Source organism: Crocuta crocuta, unplaced genomic scaffold, assembly GCF_008692635.1.
Source record: "Crocuta crocuta isolate KB4526 unplaced genomic scaffold, BGI_CrCroc_1.0 scaffold119, whole genome shotgun sequence".
NCBI classification, from domain to species: domain Eukaryota; kingdom Metazoa; phylum Chordata; class Mammalia; order Carnivora; family Hyaenidae; genus Crocuta; species Crocuta crocuta.
The window spans coordinates 6,887,646-6,909,945 of NW_027551562.1; the positions used below are offsets into that span (position 1 = coordinate 6,887,646).

The following is a 22,300-nucleotide window of genomic DNA, read 5'->3' on the forward strand; positions in this document are numbered from 1 at the left end:
ATGAACTGCCCTCTCTACGTGCCAAGACAGAGGTAGGGTGACAGTTACAAAAGAATTGTTTATCATAATAAAAACCAAAACTAAAACCTTAAATGCCCATCTCTAAAGGAGTTTTTTAGTAAATTATGGTATACCTAGACAACAGAATATTGTTTAAATGTTAATACTGCAAAAATAAATCTATAAATACAGAAATGTTCCCAATACACTAAAGTTGGAAAAAAAAAAACCTTAGAGTTTGTACAGAATTGTCCAATTTTTGCATAAGAAGACTATTTAGAGATGTACATAGAAAAAAGTTGTAGAGAACTTATGCAGTGGCTGTATTTGAGAGATGGGCTTACTGAGAGCATTGACATACACTATTTTGTATCTCTGACTTGTCTGATATTAAGTATATTACGTTATCCACATCAGGAAATAACTCCTATCTCAATGGATGCATGGAATTGAGAAATATGTGGGCAAATCTATATCTGTGCTGCAGTGGGTAAGCCATCAGCAAGCTCACCTAAACATCCTCTCACTGACTTCTTCCTCCAACTTGCTGCAATGAGTGGAGACAACTCCAAAGGAACCCAGAGGTTGATGAGTGATGGGCAGTGGGGTCTGTTTGGCGGCGAATCCAGCCCTGGCAGGGGTCTCCTTGGGCACAGATGAGAAAGGGAGACACGTGGCAGTACAAGACACAGACAGGTTGACGACCTCCACAGCTTTCAGGTTCTCCAGAGTGAAAGTCTCTGCCGGGGGCAGGTGGGACACCATGACGGAAGTGCCTGCCCTTGGCTCTTGGTTTCCTAAAACCTGGGAGTGAGTCACAGTGGAGCACACAGCGCCTGCTTCACGTCCAGCCTCCAGGAGAACCTTAGCTCCTTTGCTAAATTCTGCATCGTTGATGATACAAGGTGAGCTGCTCTGCTTGCCTGTTGAACTCAGGTCGATGGCATCAGCAACTGCCATACAGTTCAATTCAGGCACCTTATGGTGGGCAATAGTCTCATCATCTGAGATGCTGCTGTCAGAAAGAGCTCCTTTCTCCATACTCAAGTCTTCAGGCATGCCCTTGGGGGTCTCCTTCAGTACGCTAGGAAAAGATTCATTCCTAGGGTTTTCAAGGGCTACGATACGTGGTATTTTTAAATTAAGACCTTTGGTTTCAACATCTGGAGGGTTCTCTGTCCTCCCATCAGGACAGCAAGGTCCTTGAGGCTCAGACTGACTCTCTTTACCTTTGGGGATGTCTATGTAACCAGGGCCCTGCTGGCTGTCGGCACCTGAAACCACCTGTGCCCCAGCATCCCCGATCCTGGATCCCGGGGAGTCTATGCTCTTGATGGGCACGGCTGAACTTTCAGCGAGGGGTCCACCTTGCTGCACGGAGTCTGTGTCCTCAGCAGACTCCTCTGGGCTACTGATTTGGGGTGCAGATACGGACTTGGTCAACTTGGTGAGTGCCAGCTCCCGTTCCTCATCCTCAAAAGGCAAGGAGCTAATGGAGGTGAGGGATGCCTGGATCCCACTTGGCAAACTCGTATTGCTCTCAGTGTGTCCACCCTCTAAGGAGTTTCTGTGCAGGGCATGTCTTCGAACCAGATGGTGCAAGGCTTCCCGGTCACTGGGTAACTCCAGGGCCCTGCTTCGCGCTTCGGACCAAGCGACAGAGCTCGGCTCACTCTCAATGCCTGAATCGGAGATGATGGAAGAAGATCTCTTGATGACCCCAGAGAGCACCGACACTTCCTCCTGCTCCTCTGAGTGAGGGTCCTTTGGGGAAGCCCTAACGTCTAAGGGATCCCTCGAAGTAGAGTTTGGTGGATCGCAGGGCTCAGAGGGGATGAGCTTCAGACTTAGCAGCACCATCTTGCCCTCTTGGTCTGCAACGTTCCCTAAAGTACTTAACTCATGGAGTGTTGTTTTCTCTGAAGAGACGGCATGTTGACGACTTCCACCGGATACCTCCTTGCCTGGCACAGTTCTGGCGGATTCACGGTTATCTTGAGAGTGCCCACTCTCGCACTGATCACTCATGACCACCGTGGGTTCAGCGCTGCAGGGACTCTTATTGCTAGATTTCACATCAATGTAGGTGAGTGCTGAGGGCTGGCCATCCTCTGGACCCGGCCTTCTGAGCAGGTCCTCATCTGCCAGTGGACGTGTTCCAGCATCAGCCCTTGGGCCAGCCCAACCTTCATCTTCAGGCAAACCGGCCTTGTTCTGGAACTCACCAATTGTCAGATACACCTGAGATTCGGAGCCCACATCCTCATGTTTTGGTGTAGTTGCACTGTTATCTGGCTCTGGACGCCTCAGGACTTCCTTATCAGAGTCCATTTGGGGTGGTTTCATGGTGGGCGAGACAAGGTCTTCCCTAAAAGGTGATTTTCTACTTACAACAGGGTTCTCTTCTCGGTCTTTCAGATTCATTTGAACATCAAAATCAGGGGAAACACTCAAACTGTGCCCTACAAACAGAAAAAAGAAAGACGAATGTATAGTGGTTTACGAATCTATGTCCACAGATTGTCCAGAAGCCTGACCATAAAATAAAAAAATTGGCTGAGCTTTGTTCCTGGTTCCTGGAGGACAAGCCCTGAATTCGTGCAACTTCCCAAGTGATGCAAAGTCTTTGTGGCTGGCAGGCGTACGCTAGCCTGGTGACTCTGATGAGCCCTTTAGTAGATTATGCTAAGGAGATGAGTCAGGGTGGGGACTGGCCATGCAAGAAAGACCAACCATTGGGTCAGGGCTTTGAGCCAGGGAATACCAGGACAAACTCCCAGGAGAGGAGTTGGATCCTGTGGCCAATGATCAACCAACCATGTCTTCATAATGAAACCCCAATAACAACTGTGGACATTGGGGCCTGAATACCCTTCCCCGGTGGCAATAAACATTGGTTTGCCAGAATGACCAGTCCTGGGGGCACCCGAAGCTTCATGTTTGGGACCCTTCTAGATCTTGACCTATGGGTCTTTTCTTTGTCTAGCCTTTATTTGGATCCTTTATATTAAAACCGTAACCACAAGCATAGCGCTTTCTTAAATTCTGTGAATTGTTCTAGTAAATCATCAAACCTGAGGGGGCAGTGGGAAGCCCGGAACTGGTAGCCAGTTGGCCAGGAGTACGGGTGGCCCAGGAACCCCCAAGCTTGTGTCTGACGTGAGCGGCCTCATCAGAGGCTGTGCCCTTGACCTACGTAACTCAACCGAACAGCAGGTAATTAGTGTCAGAATCGCCTCGCACTAAAGCAAAACTGTCAAATATTATAATTCATGATTTGCCTTGCACTTATCAAAAACAGTTTTAACAATCACCACTTTTAAATATTAAAGCATTTCTCTGTCTCATGTACAGTATTCACAGTGTAGAAAGAGCTCTGGGGCCAGGAAGGTCTGCTTTCGCATCCTGACACTGGCAGCCACCNTGAAATGTCACATGTGGGGAGGACAGATCTCTGCCTTCTGTAGAGAACACCTTCAAGCTTGAGCTCTGTCACCAGGGCAATTATCCCACATGGCATTCAGATCACAGAGGTTCCCAGATCACTCTGATCTTCCAGGTAGGGTGGCAGGGGTCAAGGCATGACCTTCTTTCTCTTATTTTTCTTTAGGATAAGCTATTATCTCTCACATCCTGTCTCTCAGTCTGTTCTCTCTTCTCTTCCCTCCTCCTCCTCCCCTGCTCCTCCTCCCCCACCTTCCCCCCTCCCATCACCTCCCTATCTCTCTATCTTTCTCTCCCTTCTAGTCAAGCATACATGGAAGAAAATAAGTGCCCCCCCCAGTCTGTCTGAACCATCTCTCTTGACAAAGCCATCTGAAGTGTTATTGAATTTCCATATACACCAAACAAAAGAAGAAATGGTTAGCTTTTTCTTTTACTTAAAAAACATTTAAATCCTTCATATGGTTTTCATAGAAGTTAGAGGACTATAAACACTAGAGGGTGTTATGAAGTGAATCACTGAGACACTTACAAACCGTATCAAAAGCTCACACCTTGGAGTGAAATTTACAACTGGGTCAAAGATTAGACCAAAGATTGGGAAAGAATGGGTCTCTTCCTTATGTCGATGTGTTCTTTGCATCTTGAGGGACTGAGCAAATGTCCCTTCCTCTGGGGGAGCCTTCCCATAGCCAACAAGTTGGACGTTGTCTGGGCAAATTCCCAGCATCCCCTCGACACAGATGTGCTGTAACACCACCACCACCACCGTATATAAAAGGATCCACCTGTGCACTTCCTGTCCCCACTGCAGAGAAGGGCTTGTATTGGGTGAATATCTGTGTGCCCACAGCTACCACCGCAGCTGTCACATAGTCACTGAGCTGTGTTCATAAAGCGAATTGAGAACAGAACAGAAATGTAGCAGAACAAAGATGATTACTCTCACAAGCTGTTTATATTGGTTTGAAAAAAAACACAAGGTCAATGTGATTGAATCCATGAATAATAATTGGCATAGCCTATGCGTAGAGTCCTCTACGAGGCCATGAGCTAGGGAGAGGGGAAGTGGGGACCAGTTGTAATAATGAACTAGTTTCTTTGGGCTCTACCTGAAGCATATGGGCTGTTATCTTGGAGAATAGGAATTGGGTTCTTCAGAGAAGGAGATAATGAGTCAGACCAAGCAGGGAGAACAGCAAAGGGCAAAGATCCAGAAGCCTGGGGTGCACAGTGTGGTCAAGCATCAGTTAGATCCCATGTGGAGAGAGCCAGCGTGAACAGGGCTGTGGAGCAGGCATTGTGTTAGACAGGCAGAGAGAACCCACCATATGGATGAACTTGGATGCCCTGTATGAATGAGGAGTCTGGTCTTTATATTACAGGCAACAGGAGGATTGATGGACTCTTTGAACAAAAATGAAAGATGCCCCTGATTAGTCATAGACAGTGTAAGACAGGACACAGGAAGCCCAGTGAGGAAGTGGACTGTCAAAATGGCAACACTAGGTTCACAGCCACAACTGGGGAAAAATAAGAGTAGCAAAACACCTAATTCAAAGAGAATGGATTCAGTCAGATGCTAGCTAATGGTATTAGTCGATATGCATTCATAACTTCCTTTGTGCCGACCACGCGTAAGTGTTCTGTGGCTGGATCTCTCCACTGCTCACAGCAGGTCTACGGAATATAAATTACAATTCCTTTTGCCCAGTTCCACACGGTACTAATGGTTGGAGAAAAGATTCAAATTCAGGCAGTCTAGCCGACTGTTAAGGCTTTTATGCAAAAGGTTCCATTGCCTTGGGACCAAGGAGTGAGGGGTCACAGCCAATACAGGCAGACTTTGGGAGTCCCTGGTATAGAGAAGGGGTCTACCCATGAGATTAGAGCAGACCATGAATAAATATTACTATTTTAATATGGAAATGGGACTCTTTTTTTTGTCCCTTTCTTCCCTAGCTAAAACAATGAAATGCAAATGTGATGACCTCATTGCAAATTACATTAAGGTCACCAACCCCTGGAGGAAAAAGGAAATAGTTCTTTATTTGCTAATGGTTTTGCTCTGGGATTAAATCATCAGAGCACCCTGTGAAGGGACGAAGAAGGTCAAGAAAAGTTTTGTGCGCGCGCGCACACACACACACACACACACACACACACAGATGCAGTCTCAAGGCAAAGGTGGCTTAAGTCTGACCAGCTGGGTAGGCAGCATCTTGAGAGCCTTCTGGCTTGTCCTATGCAATGTAGACACTAGATGTCAGGGCACAGCTGAGAACCGGGCAACATACTTAATGTACAAAGTGGCACTGTCTTCACAGTCACCGAGGCTTTGATGAGACCCTACAAATCTCTGACTGCGGAAATTCTGAAATTTTAATGGCAGCGTAATTTAAACGAAAGCCTTTATGGTTAAAATGCCTCACAAAGAGACGGCAAGGCAGACCCTGGGCCTTGGGGCTCAGGTGCCTTGCTTTCCACATTGGTGTTTATAAGCCGCATGATCTTTAATACATATTTATACCCCCGTGCCTCAGTTTCTCTCGGTGAAATAGGGCTTTTGAGGTTCGTTTGTCTGTTTTGTAACAGGATTACAAAAGATAAACCGTGTGAAGCCTCCAGCTGTATTTTCTGGCTCATTCGGGTTTCCTTCAGCTCTGTCACCTGTGATAGCTTTTGGGTTTCCACATGCAGGGCTGTGCGAGGGGACGGAGGGCTATTGTCCCCCCGGCGCGCCTCATGCGCTCCCCAGCAATCGATTCATTAACAAACTGTGCAACACCAGCAAGACAGACCGAGCTCGGATACAAACACAAATACACAGGAGCCCGCTGTCTTTTCTCCCTAAGCGGAGTCGCTCATCCGCCAGCCCTGATGCAGCCTGGTTCGGGGCACGAAGCGAGCACTCCACAGGAGTCTGAGCCGAATGCCGTTAAAATGCAAAGAGACATGATTTTATATTTGCGTTGCACATCTGGGGTAAGAAAGGATGTCCAACCTCTGCTCACAGTATTCTGGTGAAGGGAGAATCTGGTTCCCATTCTATAGGTGAAAACACTGAGGCACTTGGTAGGATTTTACCCCAGGAGGAGTCAGGAAGGGGACCTTTACTGTACCTGCCCTTCTGTTACACTGATTTGTCAATTGCACGGACGTCACGCCATCTCCCACTGGCTTAGCCTGAGTCTTTGCTCTCCTCCACGAGCTGACAAATTCCTTCCTTGATTTGGTTCTCCACTGCTCCCCGAGCATAAATAGGGCAACTGACTGGGAGCCACGCTTCTTTCCCAGACGAGGACCAACCTGTTGCAGGGCAGTCCACGTATCTGTCCTCAAAGATAACTGGCAGGGTGTCCCAGTCACCGTCGATGTCCAGGCACTCGGCGGGCAGTGGGGGCATGGTGGTGAGGTACTCTGAATTCCGGACGTCCAGAGATAGCTGGCTGTGGCTCTGTATCCTGGGGACACATGCACTGGGTTAGCACCCCAGGAGGCTTTTTTAAGTTTATTTATTTTGAGAGAGAGTAGGAGTGGGGGAAGGGCAGACAGAGGGACAGACAGAATCCCCAGCAGGCTCTGCACCATCAGCACAGAGCCCGACGTGGGGCTCGAACTCACAAACTGGGAGATCATGACCTTAGCAGAAACCAAGAGTCAACCAACTGAGCAACCCAGGCGCCCCTCTAAGTAAGCTTGAAATGTGTTAAGAATCCTTGCCCCCAGACCCTCATCCCAAGAATATATCCAGAAAATATTCAATGGGCTCTGACAATCCACTATCGGTCCGTCCATCCTCTCTTCCTTTCTTCCCAGCCACCTACCCAGCCCCCAATGCCATGGTCTGCTTTGTATCATAACTGGTCTGGGCACTGAGGTTAGAGGTCATGGATCGTATGACTGGGGCACTTTATCACACCCTGTTTCAGTGAGAAGCAATAAATACCATTTTAGAGGAGGAAGAGCTGAGTTTCAAAATGGCAGGAACCTTAACTTAGTACTTTGGAGGAAACACTTCAAGTTACTTATCCCTTACTGTTGCATTTCTAACCTCCCACAGGTTAAGAATTAAGAACCATCGAAAATTGCGTTTTTTTTTTTTTTTGATTGCTTACTGTGTGGACACCAGCATCCTTGATTAGCATGTAAGTTTCCCTACTTACTCCTAGTTCAGGAGCCCTGGATTTTTGTTCCTCTATGTAGGATTAAAAAACAATGCCCCAGGGTGTTATATGTAAACCAACTTGACAATAAACTATTTAAAAAATAAAAATAAAAAAAATAATGCCCCAGGGGTGCCTGGGTGGCTCAGTCGGTTAAGCGTCCGACTTTGGCTCAGGTCATGATCTCAGGGTTCCTGGGCTGTGACCCAGCTAGCTCAGAGGCTGGAGCCTGTTTCAGATTCTATATCTCCCTCTCTCTCTGACCCTCCCCTGCTCACTCTCTCTCTCAGAAATAAATAAAACATTAAAAGGAAAAAAACAATGCCCCATATTCTTTCTCCGTGAACCAGACACCTTTCCACCAGCAGGAATTTGGTTTCAGACTTTGAAACCATCAGTATTCCTCATTCAAAAGATGGGATGGCTGGGGCGCCCAGGTGGCTCAGTCAGTTGGGTGTCTGACTTCGGCTCAGGTCATGATCTTGCGGTTCATGGGTTCGAGTTCCGCATTGGGCTCTGTGCTGACAGCTAGCTCGGAGCCTGGAGCCTGTTTCAGATTCTGTGTCTCCCTCTCTCTCTGACCTTCCCCTGCTCACGTTATCTCTCTCTCTCTCAAGGAAAATGAATAAAACATTAAAAAAAAAAAAGACAGGATGGTTGGAAATGTTTATTCCCTTCTCCTCAAGTACCTGTAGAAGGGAGAGAGTTTATTTCCTCCCACGAAGGAAAAGCATGAGCATTCTGTCATCTTCTCCACACCGCTTCAATCCCACTTGCACAAGGGAGAAGAGGGCCTTACTGGGTTGGCCAGTTTGGGAGAAGAATTAAGCACACGTAGCTAGTTTATGTCTGTCTGTCTGACCGTCGCTCTTTTTGGAGCAGCCCGACCTCTGGAAGCCCCCACATCACTCGTCAGCTGTGGGGGAGTGTCACCTGCTCCCACAGGCCAGCTTTACAGAGGCAGAACTCCACAGGACCCCAGGGAAAATTCTCTCATTTGGCACTCTTGGTGACAAATATGATAAACATATGCACATGGGATATATTATATGTGTGTTTTGAATATACATATGAAATATGAATATTTTATTTCCTTCTTATTTCTCCATTGGATTTTAACCTATGATCAAAAAGGATACAGGGTGCCTGGGTGGCTTGGTCAGTTAAGGATCTGACTCTTGATCTTGACTCAGGTCGTGATCTCCCAGTTCATGACACTGAGCCCTGCATTGGGCTCTGTGCTGCCAGCATGGGGTCGCTTGGGATCCTGTCTCCCTCCCTCTTTGTCCCTCCTCTGCTTGTGCGCTCACTCTCTGTCTCAAAATAAATAAATAAACTTTATTTTAAAAAAAAAGATAAGCAATGTATTATCTTCTTCAAAGCCATGAAGGCTGTAGCAACTTCATAGTATTGTGAACCTTCCTTTAAATATTTAAATGGAATTTTGTCGCAGTCAATTCTGCACTTAGCTATCATCAGAACCTGGCACTCTGGGTTCAGTTTTTAGTTTTTTACAAAAGCATAGTGACTGGGTACCCATGTGCCTAGGACTGTGTCCACAGGCCAGGGCGTAAACCTCCAGGATGGAAATTTGATTTTGGACCTAAAGAGCTCATAGGCATGAATAAATCAGGTGATGAATCAAGTAACTATAACAAGGGAGGGCTGCTGGACAGTCAGGTCCAGGTTGTCTTATGCGGGGAATTACCTCCTGTTAGAATGTGGCGTCTTAAGCGTAGACTTTGTGCATGTGACCAAGTACCTAAAACAGTGCTTAGCGTGTGTTAAAAAAAAATGACTAAGAATTCCAGGGCACATACACAATGAGCCATCACCTCGCACTGAGGATGGCTTTTATGAAAACAAACCAAAAAACCACTGTTGGTGAAGATGTGGAAAAGTTGCATCCCTTGTACGTTGTTGATGCAGATGTAAGAAGTTGCAGCTGCTTTGGAAAACAGTAAGGAAGTTCCTCGGAAAGTTAAAAATAGAACTGCCATGTGATCGGACAATCCTGATTCTGGGTATTTATCCTGAAGAACTGAAATCAGGGTGTTGAAGCCATACGTGCACTCCCACGTGCCTGGCACTATTCACAAAGCCCAGCTACGGAGACACGCTAAGTATCCATGAGCGGGAAAGGGGTAAAGAAGATGCAGAATGATGCGATATTATTCAGCCTTAAAAAAGAAGGAAATCTTGTCATACATGACAACACGGACAATCCTTGAGGACGTTATGCAACGTGAACTCAGTCAGCCTCAGAAGGACAAATATCATGTGATTCCACTTATGGGAGGAATCGAAAATAGTCAGATTCAGAGTCAGAAAATACAGCTATGGCCGCCGGGGGCTGGGTGGGAAAATGAGGAGGTGCTAAGTAACGAGCATAAAGTTTCAAGGAAATAAGATGACTAAGTTCTGGAGATCTGCTCTATGGAGCATCCAGGCCCCCATCCATCACCCACTTATTTCCATTTCAGGTTTCCTGGGACTCCCAGAGGACAGCCAGCAACAAGGGATATTTTATCTTAGAGGGTGAGAAATCCTAGTTCAGTTCTTCTGGTGTATTCTTTAGGAGAATGGGTCACCACTGTATAGCGGAGCCATGGCAAGGAGGCTGGGAATGTGGGATCTGGACTTCAGCAGTCCGTGTGTACAACACATGCCTGCTGTGTGGTCTAAGATAAGTTACTTAGCCTCTGTGAGCCCTGGTTTTGCTGGTTTCTTCTTTAAAATTTTTTAAGTGTTTATTTTTAAGAAAGAGAGAGACAGAGTGTGAGAGAGGGAAGGGCAGAAAGAGAGGGAGACACAGAAAGACACAGAATCTGAAGTAGGGTGCAGGCTCCGAGCTGTCAGTGCAGAACCCGATGCAGGACTCAAACTCACAGACTGTGAGATCATGACCTGAGCCAGTCGGATGCTTAACCCAATGAGCCTCCCGGGGAGGGGGAGGGTGGCCTTCCCCAGTTTCTTCTTTGGTGAAGTGAGGATGGGAACAGTTCGTAGCTCATAGTGTTAATGCGAACATAAGGCGAGCCAGGGTACATGCTGCCCTCAGCACTTCTTACCAGAGTCCCATCTCAACGGACAAAACCTCATCAGCAAGACAGGGAAAGTGCCTCTTGTGTTCAACACTATCTACATAGCCTCTCGTAAAATGAAACTTTTTAAAGATTAGCGTTACGATTATTACTACAGAAAAAACATAAAAGGCAGAGGGATAAATCAACGGTCATTATTCCAGGGGCTAGATCGCCAGTGCAGGTCCTCCTGCGTTCATTCCCGTTCATATAGGCTTTCACATTTCCTGACGTCTCTGCTAGAAGCTTTCCCTGAACCCTTAACTGTATGAAGAGCACAGGCTAGACACGGGTGACACAGAAGAGAGAGACAATAAGACGGACCCTGGCTCCCAGCCAGTTCTAAACCATTTTAAACACTGCAACACTGCATTTTAAAATACTGCAACCCATGGGGCGTCTGGGGGGCTCAGCTGATTGAGCGTCCGACTCTTGGTTTGGGCTGAGGTCATGATCTCACAGTTTGTGAGTTCGAGCCCCACATCGGGCTCTGCACTGGCCTGCTTGGGATTCTCTCTCTCTCTGTCTCTCTCTCTCTCTGTCCTTCCCTCACTTTCTCTCTCTCTCTCTCAAAATAAATAAAGTTAAAAAAATTAAAATAAAAAAATAAGACACAGCAACCCACGGGAAGAAACACTCTTCATTTTACATGGCAAGCCAGCGCAAGCCCACACTTCCGGAAACACGCGGAAACGGGGTTCAGAAACACACCTTACTCGGACTTCCTGCTCCCTCTGGTTCTGTCCCAACCCATCCTATTTCATTTAAGAAGTGCTGTTCCAAATCCACTACGTGGCTTTCACATCCTCCTAAATGGCTGTGAGCCACTGCTGGGGAGACACAATCTAGTCTGAGCTTGAACAAGATGGGTCTGGACAGATGGGTTTCACCCCGTCCGGCCGCTTGTCTGGCCTGGTTTGGGGGGATGTTTGTGACTCACAGGCATGCCCTCCCTCTGCAGCCTGGATCCCCAGGTGGCTGCACCATGCCCGTGAGGATCCGCTAGCGCTGCTCAGCTGCTCGCTGCCTCGATGTGAGCAGAAATTCTGTTCATAGTCCTCTGTACCTTTCCTCCAGGAAGGTCCTCAGTTCCTGACATAAAATGCCCCTTTCTGTTCTGTACCTCTTACTCTTAATGACCTAATTAAAAGTTTACTTCCTCCTGGGGGGCGCCTGGGTGGCTTAGTCGAGTAAGCCTCCAACTTTGGCTCAGGTCATGATCTCACAGTTCACGAGTTCAAGCCCCGTGTCGGGCTCTGTGCTGACAGCTAGGAGCCTGGAGCTGCTTCGGATTCTGTGTCTCCCTCTCTCTCTGCCCCTCCCACATTTGCATTCTGTCTCTCAAAAATGAATAAATGTTAAAACATTTTTTTTTTAAAGTTTACTTCCTCCTGAATAATATTGCTCCTAGCCTAGAGTCTGCTTTACCCTACAGGTTAATATCTGCTAGTGAGTAGTGATGAGTCTCTGTACAGCTGTGCTAGGAGACAGCTGCTCTGCCTCCCTGGTATTTGCGAAGCTCAGTCCCTCCCCTGCTTCAGACCTCTGGCTGAATGTCATCTTCTCAGCGACCCTTCTGTGACCCCTCAGTGGGACCCTCCGTCCTTACCCCACTGACACATTTCTCATTGGCACATACTGCATTTGGCTTATCATACGTACTTCCTTCTGTGCCTTCCCCTACTGAAACAAGCTCTATGAGCTAGGGAATTTGCCAGTTTTGGTCACTGCTGTCTACCACCCAGACTAGTGCCTGGCCCAGAGTCAGCACTAAGTGGGTATTTGCTGAATGTGGGGCTCTCCCTTTTACATCTAAACAACACCCTAAGAGAGGTCTGCTTTGGTGTCACAAATACTGTAAGTTACAGGACCGAGATTTCACGCCATGTATATGAGATCTGAAATCAGGTCTTTCCACCATACTCATTTGCCGATTTTTTCTTAAAGGCTTTAATCGTAATGGTCATGGTGCAAACTCTGAATTCTTTGTCCTGGTCCATACGGTCACACATGGGCTGGTCCCTACTGACTTTGCAGGTCCCGCCTCCCTCCCCTGCTTCCTGCTCACTCTATTCTAGCTACACCCGCCTTCCACCGCTCCTCATACTTCGTGTTCTTGTATAAGAGCCTTGACACCAGCTTTTCCCTCTGATGGGTCTTCTTTCCTATCAAGGGATGGCTTGTTATAACCTCAGTCTCTGTTCAAATGTCACATCCTCAGAAAGATTCTCTCCTAGCACTTTGGCCAAAACAATCCTCGTCCCACACCCAGTGTTGTGGTGGAGCTGGTCAATGTGGCTTGGAAGAGCCAGTTGTGCCCATCTCTTCCCAGCTCCGTGTTCAGAGATCACATACTGGCAACCAACTGAGGGTTAATGGAAGAGAGGGTAAATGGGTGGTGGGTATTAAGGAAGACACACATTTAAAAACAGGGGGCGCCTGGGTAGCTCAGTTGGTTGAGCATGTGACTCTTAATCTAGGCTCAGGTCATGATCTCATGGTTCTTGAGATTTAGTCCCATATCGGACTTCATGCAGACAGTGCGAAACCTGTTTGGGATTCTCTCTTCTTCTCTCTCTGCCCCAGCCCCATTTGCATGTACGTTCTCTCTCTCTCTCTCTCTCTCAACATAAACAAACATTAAAAAAAAAGGAGGGCACTTGTGATGAGCACTGGCTGTTGTACATAAATGACGGATCACTAAATTCTACACCCAAAACCAATATTACACTGTACGTTAACTAGAATCTAAACAAAACTTTGAAACAAATAAGCAAAAAACACATAGCGGCAGCTTGAAAGTGACCACTGTGTGAAATCAGCAAACACAACAGACCCGAGTTTTGGGTTTTGTCTCTGAGAGCTAGTCCTTCAACATGTATGAGGACGCTGGCCATATCCCTCCTCGCCATGTTCTGTGTCCTCGCCTTGACTTGTTTCTCTGCACTGGTCACTACCTGAAATGACACGACTCACATCTGGCCTGTTCCTGCCCTAGAGTGAGGGACCCACAAGGACGGAGTCTTTACTTTGTTCCCCGTGGTGTTCCCCGTGCCCACGTGCACAGTCAACGACTGTGGGATGTATCATCACCTAACATTCTCTGGGCAGAGTCTATGGCTTGAACAGTGTAATCCATGGATGTGGGTGTTCTACAACCATGACCCTGCCTGTTTTAAGAAAACAAAGGCCAGGGGAGGGCAAGAGGAAATAAAAATCAACAGCAAAAAAAAAATAATAATAATAATAATAACTTTGTCAAGGACCTGCTATAGGCCAATGGAGGTACAGGATTGTGAACCCAGGTTGGCTGAGTTTCACATCCTCTGTACTTGGCATCTTCGCAGAACTGCTCCCGTGGCTGTTCTAGCACGTGTGCTTACGCTCCTTGGGACCACAGCACGGCCCGGCCATCTAGGGCTTGCCTGTTGTGGTGGGGACTCACGAAACAGATTCCTACAAGAGTCCTGACTTACAGCATTTTTGCTCAGTGGCCCTCCGTGTTATGTTCACATCTGTCGGATCAACGCCTTCTGATTTTCATTTAAGAACGGACCTTCCCCCAGTCCTAGCTGAGAGCTGAGTAATGCGTGAGCGAGCGGAAGATCGGACGTGTTTCTAGACAGGCTATTTTAACCACAGATGTGTCTCCCTTGGCGCCCCCTCACTTCCAGGCTCCGCGAGGTAAGCTGTAAATGCCAGTCTACTTTCCACCAGGAGGAAGTGTGGAAAGAAGCAAGAGAGGGTTGTCAACGTGGGGGACGAAAAGGTCTTCAGATCTGTCTTGTGTGGGAGGTGAACCTAAAATGTTTCTCCTGCTGGAGCTACTATGCCATCTCAAACATGACTCCATCCCCACTTATTCTCGGAGGTGGATGGATCCTTCAGAAACCAAAGAACCCCTTGTGGGGCAAAGGCCAACCCTCTTAGAGGGATCCATCTCCTCCTCCCTCCCCCAGGGAGATGTACGCGACGATGACCTCATTTCGTGTTAGCCCCCTGACTTTTTTATTAGGGTTTTCATCTTTTCTTTAATTTTGGAGGAAGGCAGACTTAGAAACCCATCAGTCCTCCTAATTAGTCTGGTCTTCATTCTCATGCTAAATGCGTTCAGAAGCTACTGCGAGGTCTCCAGCGAGTTCTGTGTTTTTCCCGACATAGCTTGTGGCCACACCACCTACTTCTAATCCATTTCACAAAGAAGACTCAGCACAGATGTCTTCGGGGACCTGGGAAGTCTTGATTCTGTCTATAGAACCATAATAACACTCAACAAAAGAAAACTTTGGCTATTGACCTTCTCTGCCACCTGCTAGATCCCACCTCTGCAATTTGTCTGACTCCTTTGCCTGCAGACAAAATGCAGCCTGAATGTGCGAGGGTGGGTACGCTGCTCTCCTTGGCAGTCGGAGATGAAGGGAAGAAGTACCTCTGAACAAGAATGCGTTGGGTGGCTACTTTTACAGTGTGACGTGGGCATGCAATTGGTTACTTACAGATTTTCCTGAAAGGTCAGGACTGCAAGTTTTTGGTGCTCCATATAAAAGAAGGCCTCAGAAAACCTTCGGACCTGAGGAGTAAGATAATGTAAACAACTTAACTCATCGGGAGGGCGTGACCTTGATTTTTCAAAGGGAAACTGGGACTCACAGAGGTAAGAGAGCTGAGCCCACCACCCAGAGGGGGTTAAACAAATCTGAAACAAATACTTCCACAGCTACCCTCTCTCACTTGGGGACTCTTAGCCCAAAGCTGGCTTTGGACACAGTTTAATGCATGTTTATGAATCTGTTCTTGCACTGCTTTCTGTCATGTTTTTATTTCGGTCGTATTTCTTCTACGAGAATATAAGACACTTGGAGACTGTGACCGTAAGTAAGTGCAGATGAGACAGAATTTGCAAAGCCAGTCATGTGAGTGCACCCGCTAAGTGCTTTGTGGACCCAGATATTTGGCTCTCTTGCCGTAAATGAGACCAACATCTTGTATTTTGCATCAGGACCAATCCATATGCACCCAAGCTGGTGGCAAAGGAAAAGATCTTACAGTTGAAAACACATTTCTAAGCACTTGTAACATCCCTCAAGATAAGGCTCTGCTATCAGCTGGCAGCCAGGGCAGGTGTTTCAGGAATGGTGGAGGCAGCGGTTTCGGAGGCTGAACACACTCATAAGGCCTCCCTGCGAGCTGGTGGTGGAGCCCGGACCAGCACTCGGGATCCTCACCGACTATGGAAGTCAACCCCAACTCCTGTCCTGCCCAGGGAGCTAACTGTCGTAAGGCTTCCTCAAGGGGTCACCGGCGCGTGATTAGAGAATGTAACCCACTGGACACCTTACCCTCAAGGTGTGATGTTCCTGGGTGAGGTAAGTGGTCACCTGGGAGTGCAGAGTCACCGTATCTAGGAACTGGGTCCACAGAGCCATCAGGTGGGAAGTGAGCCAGGCAAGATCCTTACTTATCTGCTCAGCGATCTTCTCCGGATTGCTCAACACCTGGAAAGGCACAAGGGGGCAGTAAAGAGCCTCTTCCCATGAAGCTCCTGCCGTCTCCCTCCTGAAGCCTTAGCTGACCGCTCTGCTTTTACTGCGCTGTTCCCATCTCTGGATTCTGTATTCCATCACATTCTGAGCTCCGTCCCCGGCAGCCTCTGCAGGCACCAGTTCTGCTCGGCCGCTATTTGGCAGGTAGAACCCTAGGCCTTCTGCATGCACCCCCACTTCACCCCTACCATTACCGTTAGGGATTGTACATCGCTGAGCAGGAAAAGAAAATGGGAATCGGAGGAATGCAGTGGTACAGCCAAGGTCACATGGACAGCCAAGGTCATATGGAGCTGGGATTCAGTGGCTCGGCTGTCTAACCAGAGACCCACAGCACCATGCTGCCTTTACACAGTAGGCACTGAGAGTGCTTCCTGAGAAATGTTTATGCCTTTATAGCATCAGATGATTCCCAAGGGGTGTGTGCCCAGAGCCTACCACCTCTTCCTGCCATTGCTCCTAATACGTTAAGGGGGACCCCGGGTGGCCTTAACTACAACTTGAAGAAGCCAGCCTAGAGCCTTAAGGGAAACCCGTGGAGAGCTTGAGTTTAGAACCGGGAGACCCTCTGCTACAGGGGATGGGGGCACTTTGCTTCTGGAGAGGGGAGAGGGAGATCAGGTCTCCGAGGAGAGGCAGGGGGACACTCAAGGCCCGACACTGACTTCCAGGCTTCATCACTGGTTCCACAAGCACTAGACGTGCACCTTCCGTGTCCCGGGCACGTGTCTGGAAGAAACGGAGCCACACAGATGAACAACAGAGGGTCTCTGACGGCAGGGAGCCGTACTGAGCGGAGGAGAGTTAACCATGAGGAGCGGTGGGGATCTCTCTATCACGGACGATGCATCAGGGACGCATAACCATAGCCACTCCAAGCCCATCTCTGCCCTCCTTCTTTGCCCTGGGCCTCAGCTTCTTCATCTGTAAAATGGGTGTGCAAAGCAATGAGCACACTTTGGATACCGTAACATTAGGAAAAGTAAGTTCAAAGCCTTGCTTACAACAATAGAAGTGCCTTTTGCTGTCCTTGAACTAAAGGCTGAGAGGAAGGCAGGCTGGCCAGAGAGAGGCATCTATCTACGAGGAGGAAAATGAGGGAGGGAGGAATTTGGGACCAAGTATGCTCAATCCTTAGGAATTGTTATTTTATAATTAAGGACTGGCTTTCCAGATACAGGATGTCAAGCAACTGGAGCCATCTCGGAGCTGCTTCTTCCCAGTGGAAAGGCCAGTTTTTGATGACTACACCAGCCACAAACCTCCCACGTGAGAGAATGGCCCCACTTCCTTCTGAAGGAAAGCTTACTTCCTGCACTGGCTCTGTGAGGAAGCAGAGGACTGTCTGCTCTTGGTTCAGCCCCACAATTGGTGGCCAATACTGTTCAGAAGCAAAAACGTGAAGACTGCGTTGGGGAGAGTGGGAGACCGGGTCAGCCCCTGGGAATCCTCCAGGCTGGAATGTGGTTTTTGGGTGGAACCGGAAGTGGCCCCTCTTCACCACTGACCCTCACTAATGAGCACAAACACCTGCATTGGCGCTTGGCACCATTTTACCCAAGGACACGGCCTGCCTTACCTCTGGCTCCCTTCCCCTCTGGCCCAGGGCACACCCTGCCCCAGCCACACTGTCCTCCTTCCCGTGGCCTCAACACAGCCGGCTACCCCCAAGTACCAGGCTCTGACCCGACTGCGTGCCCTGCCTGGAAGGCCTTCTTTCACCGGCCATCTGTCTCTCTTCACCACTTTGGACTTGTCTGTTCCCCACCAGGAACTGTTCAGGGAACCAATGCAGTCTTCCTTGTTTCTGATGATTCTTAAGAAACATCTACCTTCTCCCAGGGTAAGTCAAACTCGCTCTCCTTGAAGCCTGCTTGACCTCGCACAGGCCACGCTCATGGCACCCCTGGCCACGTGTGGCCCCTACAGCCCTCCTTTGCCTGCATTCTGAGAGTTAGCCTTCTCAGTGTTCCCAGCAACTATGTGGTGGGGGTGGGGGGGTTAGTCACCTTTTATTGAACAATCAGGTGACTGTGTATAAGTGAGAGGCACCCCCAGCCCGGTGACTGGCCCTCCAGCCACGGCTCTCCCACCCCACCGCAGTGGGACCAGCAAACGCAGCGTGAACTCTGAGAGCTCAGCCGCCACAGTGAAAAGGAGAGAAAGCAAAGCTACTTATTGAATGTGTCTTTGGGAGAATTATTTTTTTCCCTGCTTGATTACTGAAACGGCTCCAGATAAGGTTAAGAAAGCTTCTAATTAGGCCACACGAGGACTCTGCTCCCTCTCACAGATGCCTGGGCTGCGTAATTACAGACGATGGGCATGGAGGGGCTTCTCCTGCAAGGCCAAGGAGAGGCCCTTCACACGAACAAGGAGGCATCTGGGCGCAACACTCCTGCAGGGGAAGCTGCGAGGGGAACGCTCAGCCACCGGCCCCTGCTGCTCACCTGCGTTCTAACCATGCAGCTTTGTTCACTCTTGCACCCCCAGTTTATTGAGTGACTGTTATATGCTAGGGGTGTGCTGAGCTTGGGGGAGACACAGACAAATGCAGCCAGTCCTGGAAGAGGCAGGCGGCCCTTCCGAGGGCTGCAGAAGGGTCAGGGAGGCTTCCTGGAGGAGGTGATAGCTGTGTTGTGTTCTCAAGGTAAAGAAAAGCCTCTTTACATTCCCTGAACGAACCAGGTTCTCTGACACCCAGAGCTTTGCAGCTACAGAAGAGGCCCCTGTCATCAGAGTGCTCACACGGTGTGGGTGGGTCCCTCTGGGTCTGTGAACCCCCAGATTTGAGGAGAGGGGGCCTTGAGGGCATGCTGGGCATTGCCGCCAAAGCCCTACCCATCAGTGGAGATGTCCTGGGGGGCCGTGCAGCTTGGGAAGGTTACCCTGGGGAAGGGAAGACCAGGCGGAGGGGACCAGCCTCTGTGCTCGCCATGCACAGAGCAAATGCCTCAGCCCAGAGCAAATCAGAATCTGTACTTTAGCAAGATTGCCAGGAAAAAAAAAAAAAGATTGCCACGTATTTCTTCTGCATGTCAAGTTTGAGAAACCCTAAAACTGGAGAGAGAAAGAGACGCTACTCGAAGGAACTTCCGCTGGCTGAGCTCTGTCACTCCCGGGATCCCCTGGAAGAGCTCCGAAAAATCAGAGCTGTGAGGTGCCTCCCAGAGTGCGTGTTGAAAAGTAACCATGCCAGGGACCGTGACTGGCCACGGAGGAAGTCACCGTGATCACAGGGGACGGTCACTCTCTACAGTTTTCGTTTCCTCTGCTAGGCAACTGGGCTAATGAAACCGACGTGTCCAAACCTACAGACCGAAGCAAGGACTCAGTGAGAAGTCTTGTGACGCCCTTATCAGCGGGATCATTTGAGTCACATCACAAAGATGTATTCAGGCTTAAGTGAAATAATTAAAAAAAAAAATGCTCTGGCAAGGANATAATTAGGTAAACAAAACAAGAAAAACCCAGGCCACCTCAACTGGCAGCTGCTCATTTATACCTGATTATAAATGAGCTTATTTTTAGTGTTTCCTGCTAGGAGGGTACAGCTCCTGGAAAGACCATTCAACAACTTAGAATCTCCTAGAAGTCTATGCGGGCAAACAAAGAATCCTTTGCATGATAGGAAACCCAGCCTTTCTGAATTCTCAAAGGAAATTGGCAGTTGCTTTCAGGTAGATAATCAGCATACGTTGAGCCTGTCTATTGTATCAAAGCACGTGGCTGGATATCACTAGAACCTTTCCGTGTGTGCAGAGAGCACACCCCACCCCTTCCCGGATCAGGACACATGGCAAGGACGTTACGGTGTGTGACGTTCCCTCCCTGACACTGGGCCAACGAAGAGCAAAGTGGCCAGCCCACAGCAAGTGCCTAATAAATGTTTATATGATTCACATGGAGTAAAGATACATGTGAACTGCTCCATGACTACAGAACTCTATGTTTTCAAATTCTCAGAAATCACTGGAAAAGGTTGGTTCTCAGTCAACCACTGCCCCCCCCCCCATTCCATCCCCTTTGAGGGACACCTACTTGGTGTGACTGACCACTAGATGGCGATGTCCTGCCTCTAAATACTTGGTGGGCTGTGAGCACCTTTATGGGGAGATGGGGAGGGGGCTCCGTTTCTTCCACTGCCGGCAGGAGGGCAGCTCTGTAGCCGAAGCCCGCCCCCTGTCCCCGGTTCCCTTCGCATCGCCCCGCCCTACCCCTGCTCAACAGGCTGCTCGGATGGGTCTGTACAAAATTAAGCCCGCACAACACCGTCACTCAAAGCTAGAGGTCCGGCGCCAAAGGAGGAAGGCAGCCCACTGGCGTTTCATGAGACGCATCTGATAGACTCATCGGCAGCCCAAGTTCTCACCTGAACCAGCACAGCGACCAGATACGTCAATATAGCGGTGGGTTGCAGGCCGCCTCGGGGCCAGGCGCCGAGCCCGCCCCTCAGTGGTGGCCACCCCTGGGTGAATGAATGAGGACAGGTCTGTGCGTCCCTCTGCCTTCTCAGGGCTGCCTGGAGGCGGGTGTGTCACGGGTGGAAGCCGGCATCCGGGGCACAGAAGCCGGTGCTGTCACTGCTTTGGCTGCAAATGTGAGTAGCCTGCGTCAAGACACGCTGTTCTTCTCTCCTCCTCCTAACGGTCCCCAGTGAGCTTGTCACCCTCCTGCATGGCTCCCTGTGGCCTGGGGGTTGGTGCAACTCTTCACTGTGCAGGGCACGCACGCTCCTTCATTGTTAGCCCAGGCGCCCCACTGGCTCCCCTTCTGGGAGCCCCATTCACTGAGGCGTAATCACAGCCTTGGCCCTGATGTGCTGCCTGGACTCTCCTCTTACCGGACACCATGAGGCTTCTCCCATGCAGCCTCCTCTCTGGGCTGCACCAGCATCTGCCTCCCCACAGCCATTTAGTTAGTGACACCGCCTCGTGAGCTCCCACAACCACACACGTGTGTGGGTCCTTATCTGCAGCCCCCACCAGCCGGTGAAGTCTATAGGGACAGAGCCAACAAGTGGCACTGGCGCCGTGTGCCCGTGTGAGCTCATTTTGCCCCAAGAACGGCTCTGCACACGTGGGAAGCCCACTACCCAGAGGGGACCTGTCCCGTCCAACCTGGACAGCCAGCCCACATCCTCAGGACTGCGCCCTGCGGTCTGGGCAGAAGCGGATGCTGGCCACTCACCCTCCGTGCTGACTCCCGCCTCCCCCTGTAGATGACCCAGCAGCCTCGGGTGACGACAGCTGCCCCAGGGTCATGTGCTTGGACCAGCGTGGCCAGGGTCACCTGCAGTGGCGTGTAGCATTCCTGCGATTCATCAGTGCATCCGGTCATTCCACAAACGAGCCCTTCCAGGCACTGGACGGTCGAGACTGAACAAGTCACCCCGTTAGGCTGTGTGTCCCCCGGGGAAGGGGGTCCCCGCTGAGTCCTCAGGGCGAAATGCAGGGCCTGGCTGGGGGTGGGGGACTCACAAAATGTCTGCTGAAATGGATCAGAACTCCTGAGCCACTTTCCTGGGGGGGTCGCAGGAACACTGGCCCTTTGTGGTCATGGAGACAAGGAGAGCAAGGCCTTTTAACCGAATTCGCTGCCGGGCACGTGTGGCCCCGGAACCTACTTTATGGCTGGGGAAGTGACAAGCCAGATAGTGGCGATGACTGTAGCCAACACGGCGCTTAGCTTTTCCTGCATTTGCTGCCCCGCAAGGGCCGCACGGGGATGCTTCACAGACCCCACCTTCGCTGTGCGCAAGCGACGATTCTGCTTCCCAGGAGGGCATCGTGGTGGGGACACTGGGGGCTCCAGTGCCTCGGTGGCCAGAGCCTGGCCCTGGACTGTCCAGTGCTGTGACTCTGGGCAGACAACCCGTCCTCTGCGAGCTGGGCCCTGATGCGTCATCCCCTGAGAATACGAGCATTGCTCAGGCTGGAGACCTGCTGCATCCATTAAATGGGGAAACGCGCAGGGCGCACGTAAAGTAGCCGCCCGCAGCTGCCCCGCCTGTGAGTGCTGACTCGGAGGGAAAGGGGTTAATAAAAACCAGATGATTTTATCT

General features: G+C 49.6%; 1 protein-coding gene across 2 annotated transcripts in view; it reads right to left on the reverse strand.

Annotated features, from left to right (window-relative positions):
* FAM135B (family with sequence similarity 135 member B) overlaps positions 1 to 22,300 on the reverse strand; it is a 274,520-nt gene that overhangs the window by 14,492 nt on the left and 237,728 nt on the right. For both annotated transcript variants that reach the window (XM_077749966.1, XM_077749967.1), the window contains exons 10-13: positions 16,033 to 16,188; positions 15,190 to 15,263; positions 6,754 to 6,908; positions 512 to 2,462 (exon numbers count right to left, since the gene is read on the reverse strand). In XM_077749966.1, coding sequence (XP_077606092.1) covers positions 512 to 2,462; positions 6,754 to 6,908; positions 15,190 to 15,263; positions 16,033 to 16,188 — 2,336 coding nt within the window. The remainder of the gene's footprint in view (positions 1 to 511; positions 2,463 to 6,753; positions 6,909 to 15,189; positions 15,264 to 16,032; positions 16,189 to 22,300) is intronic.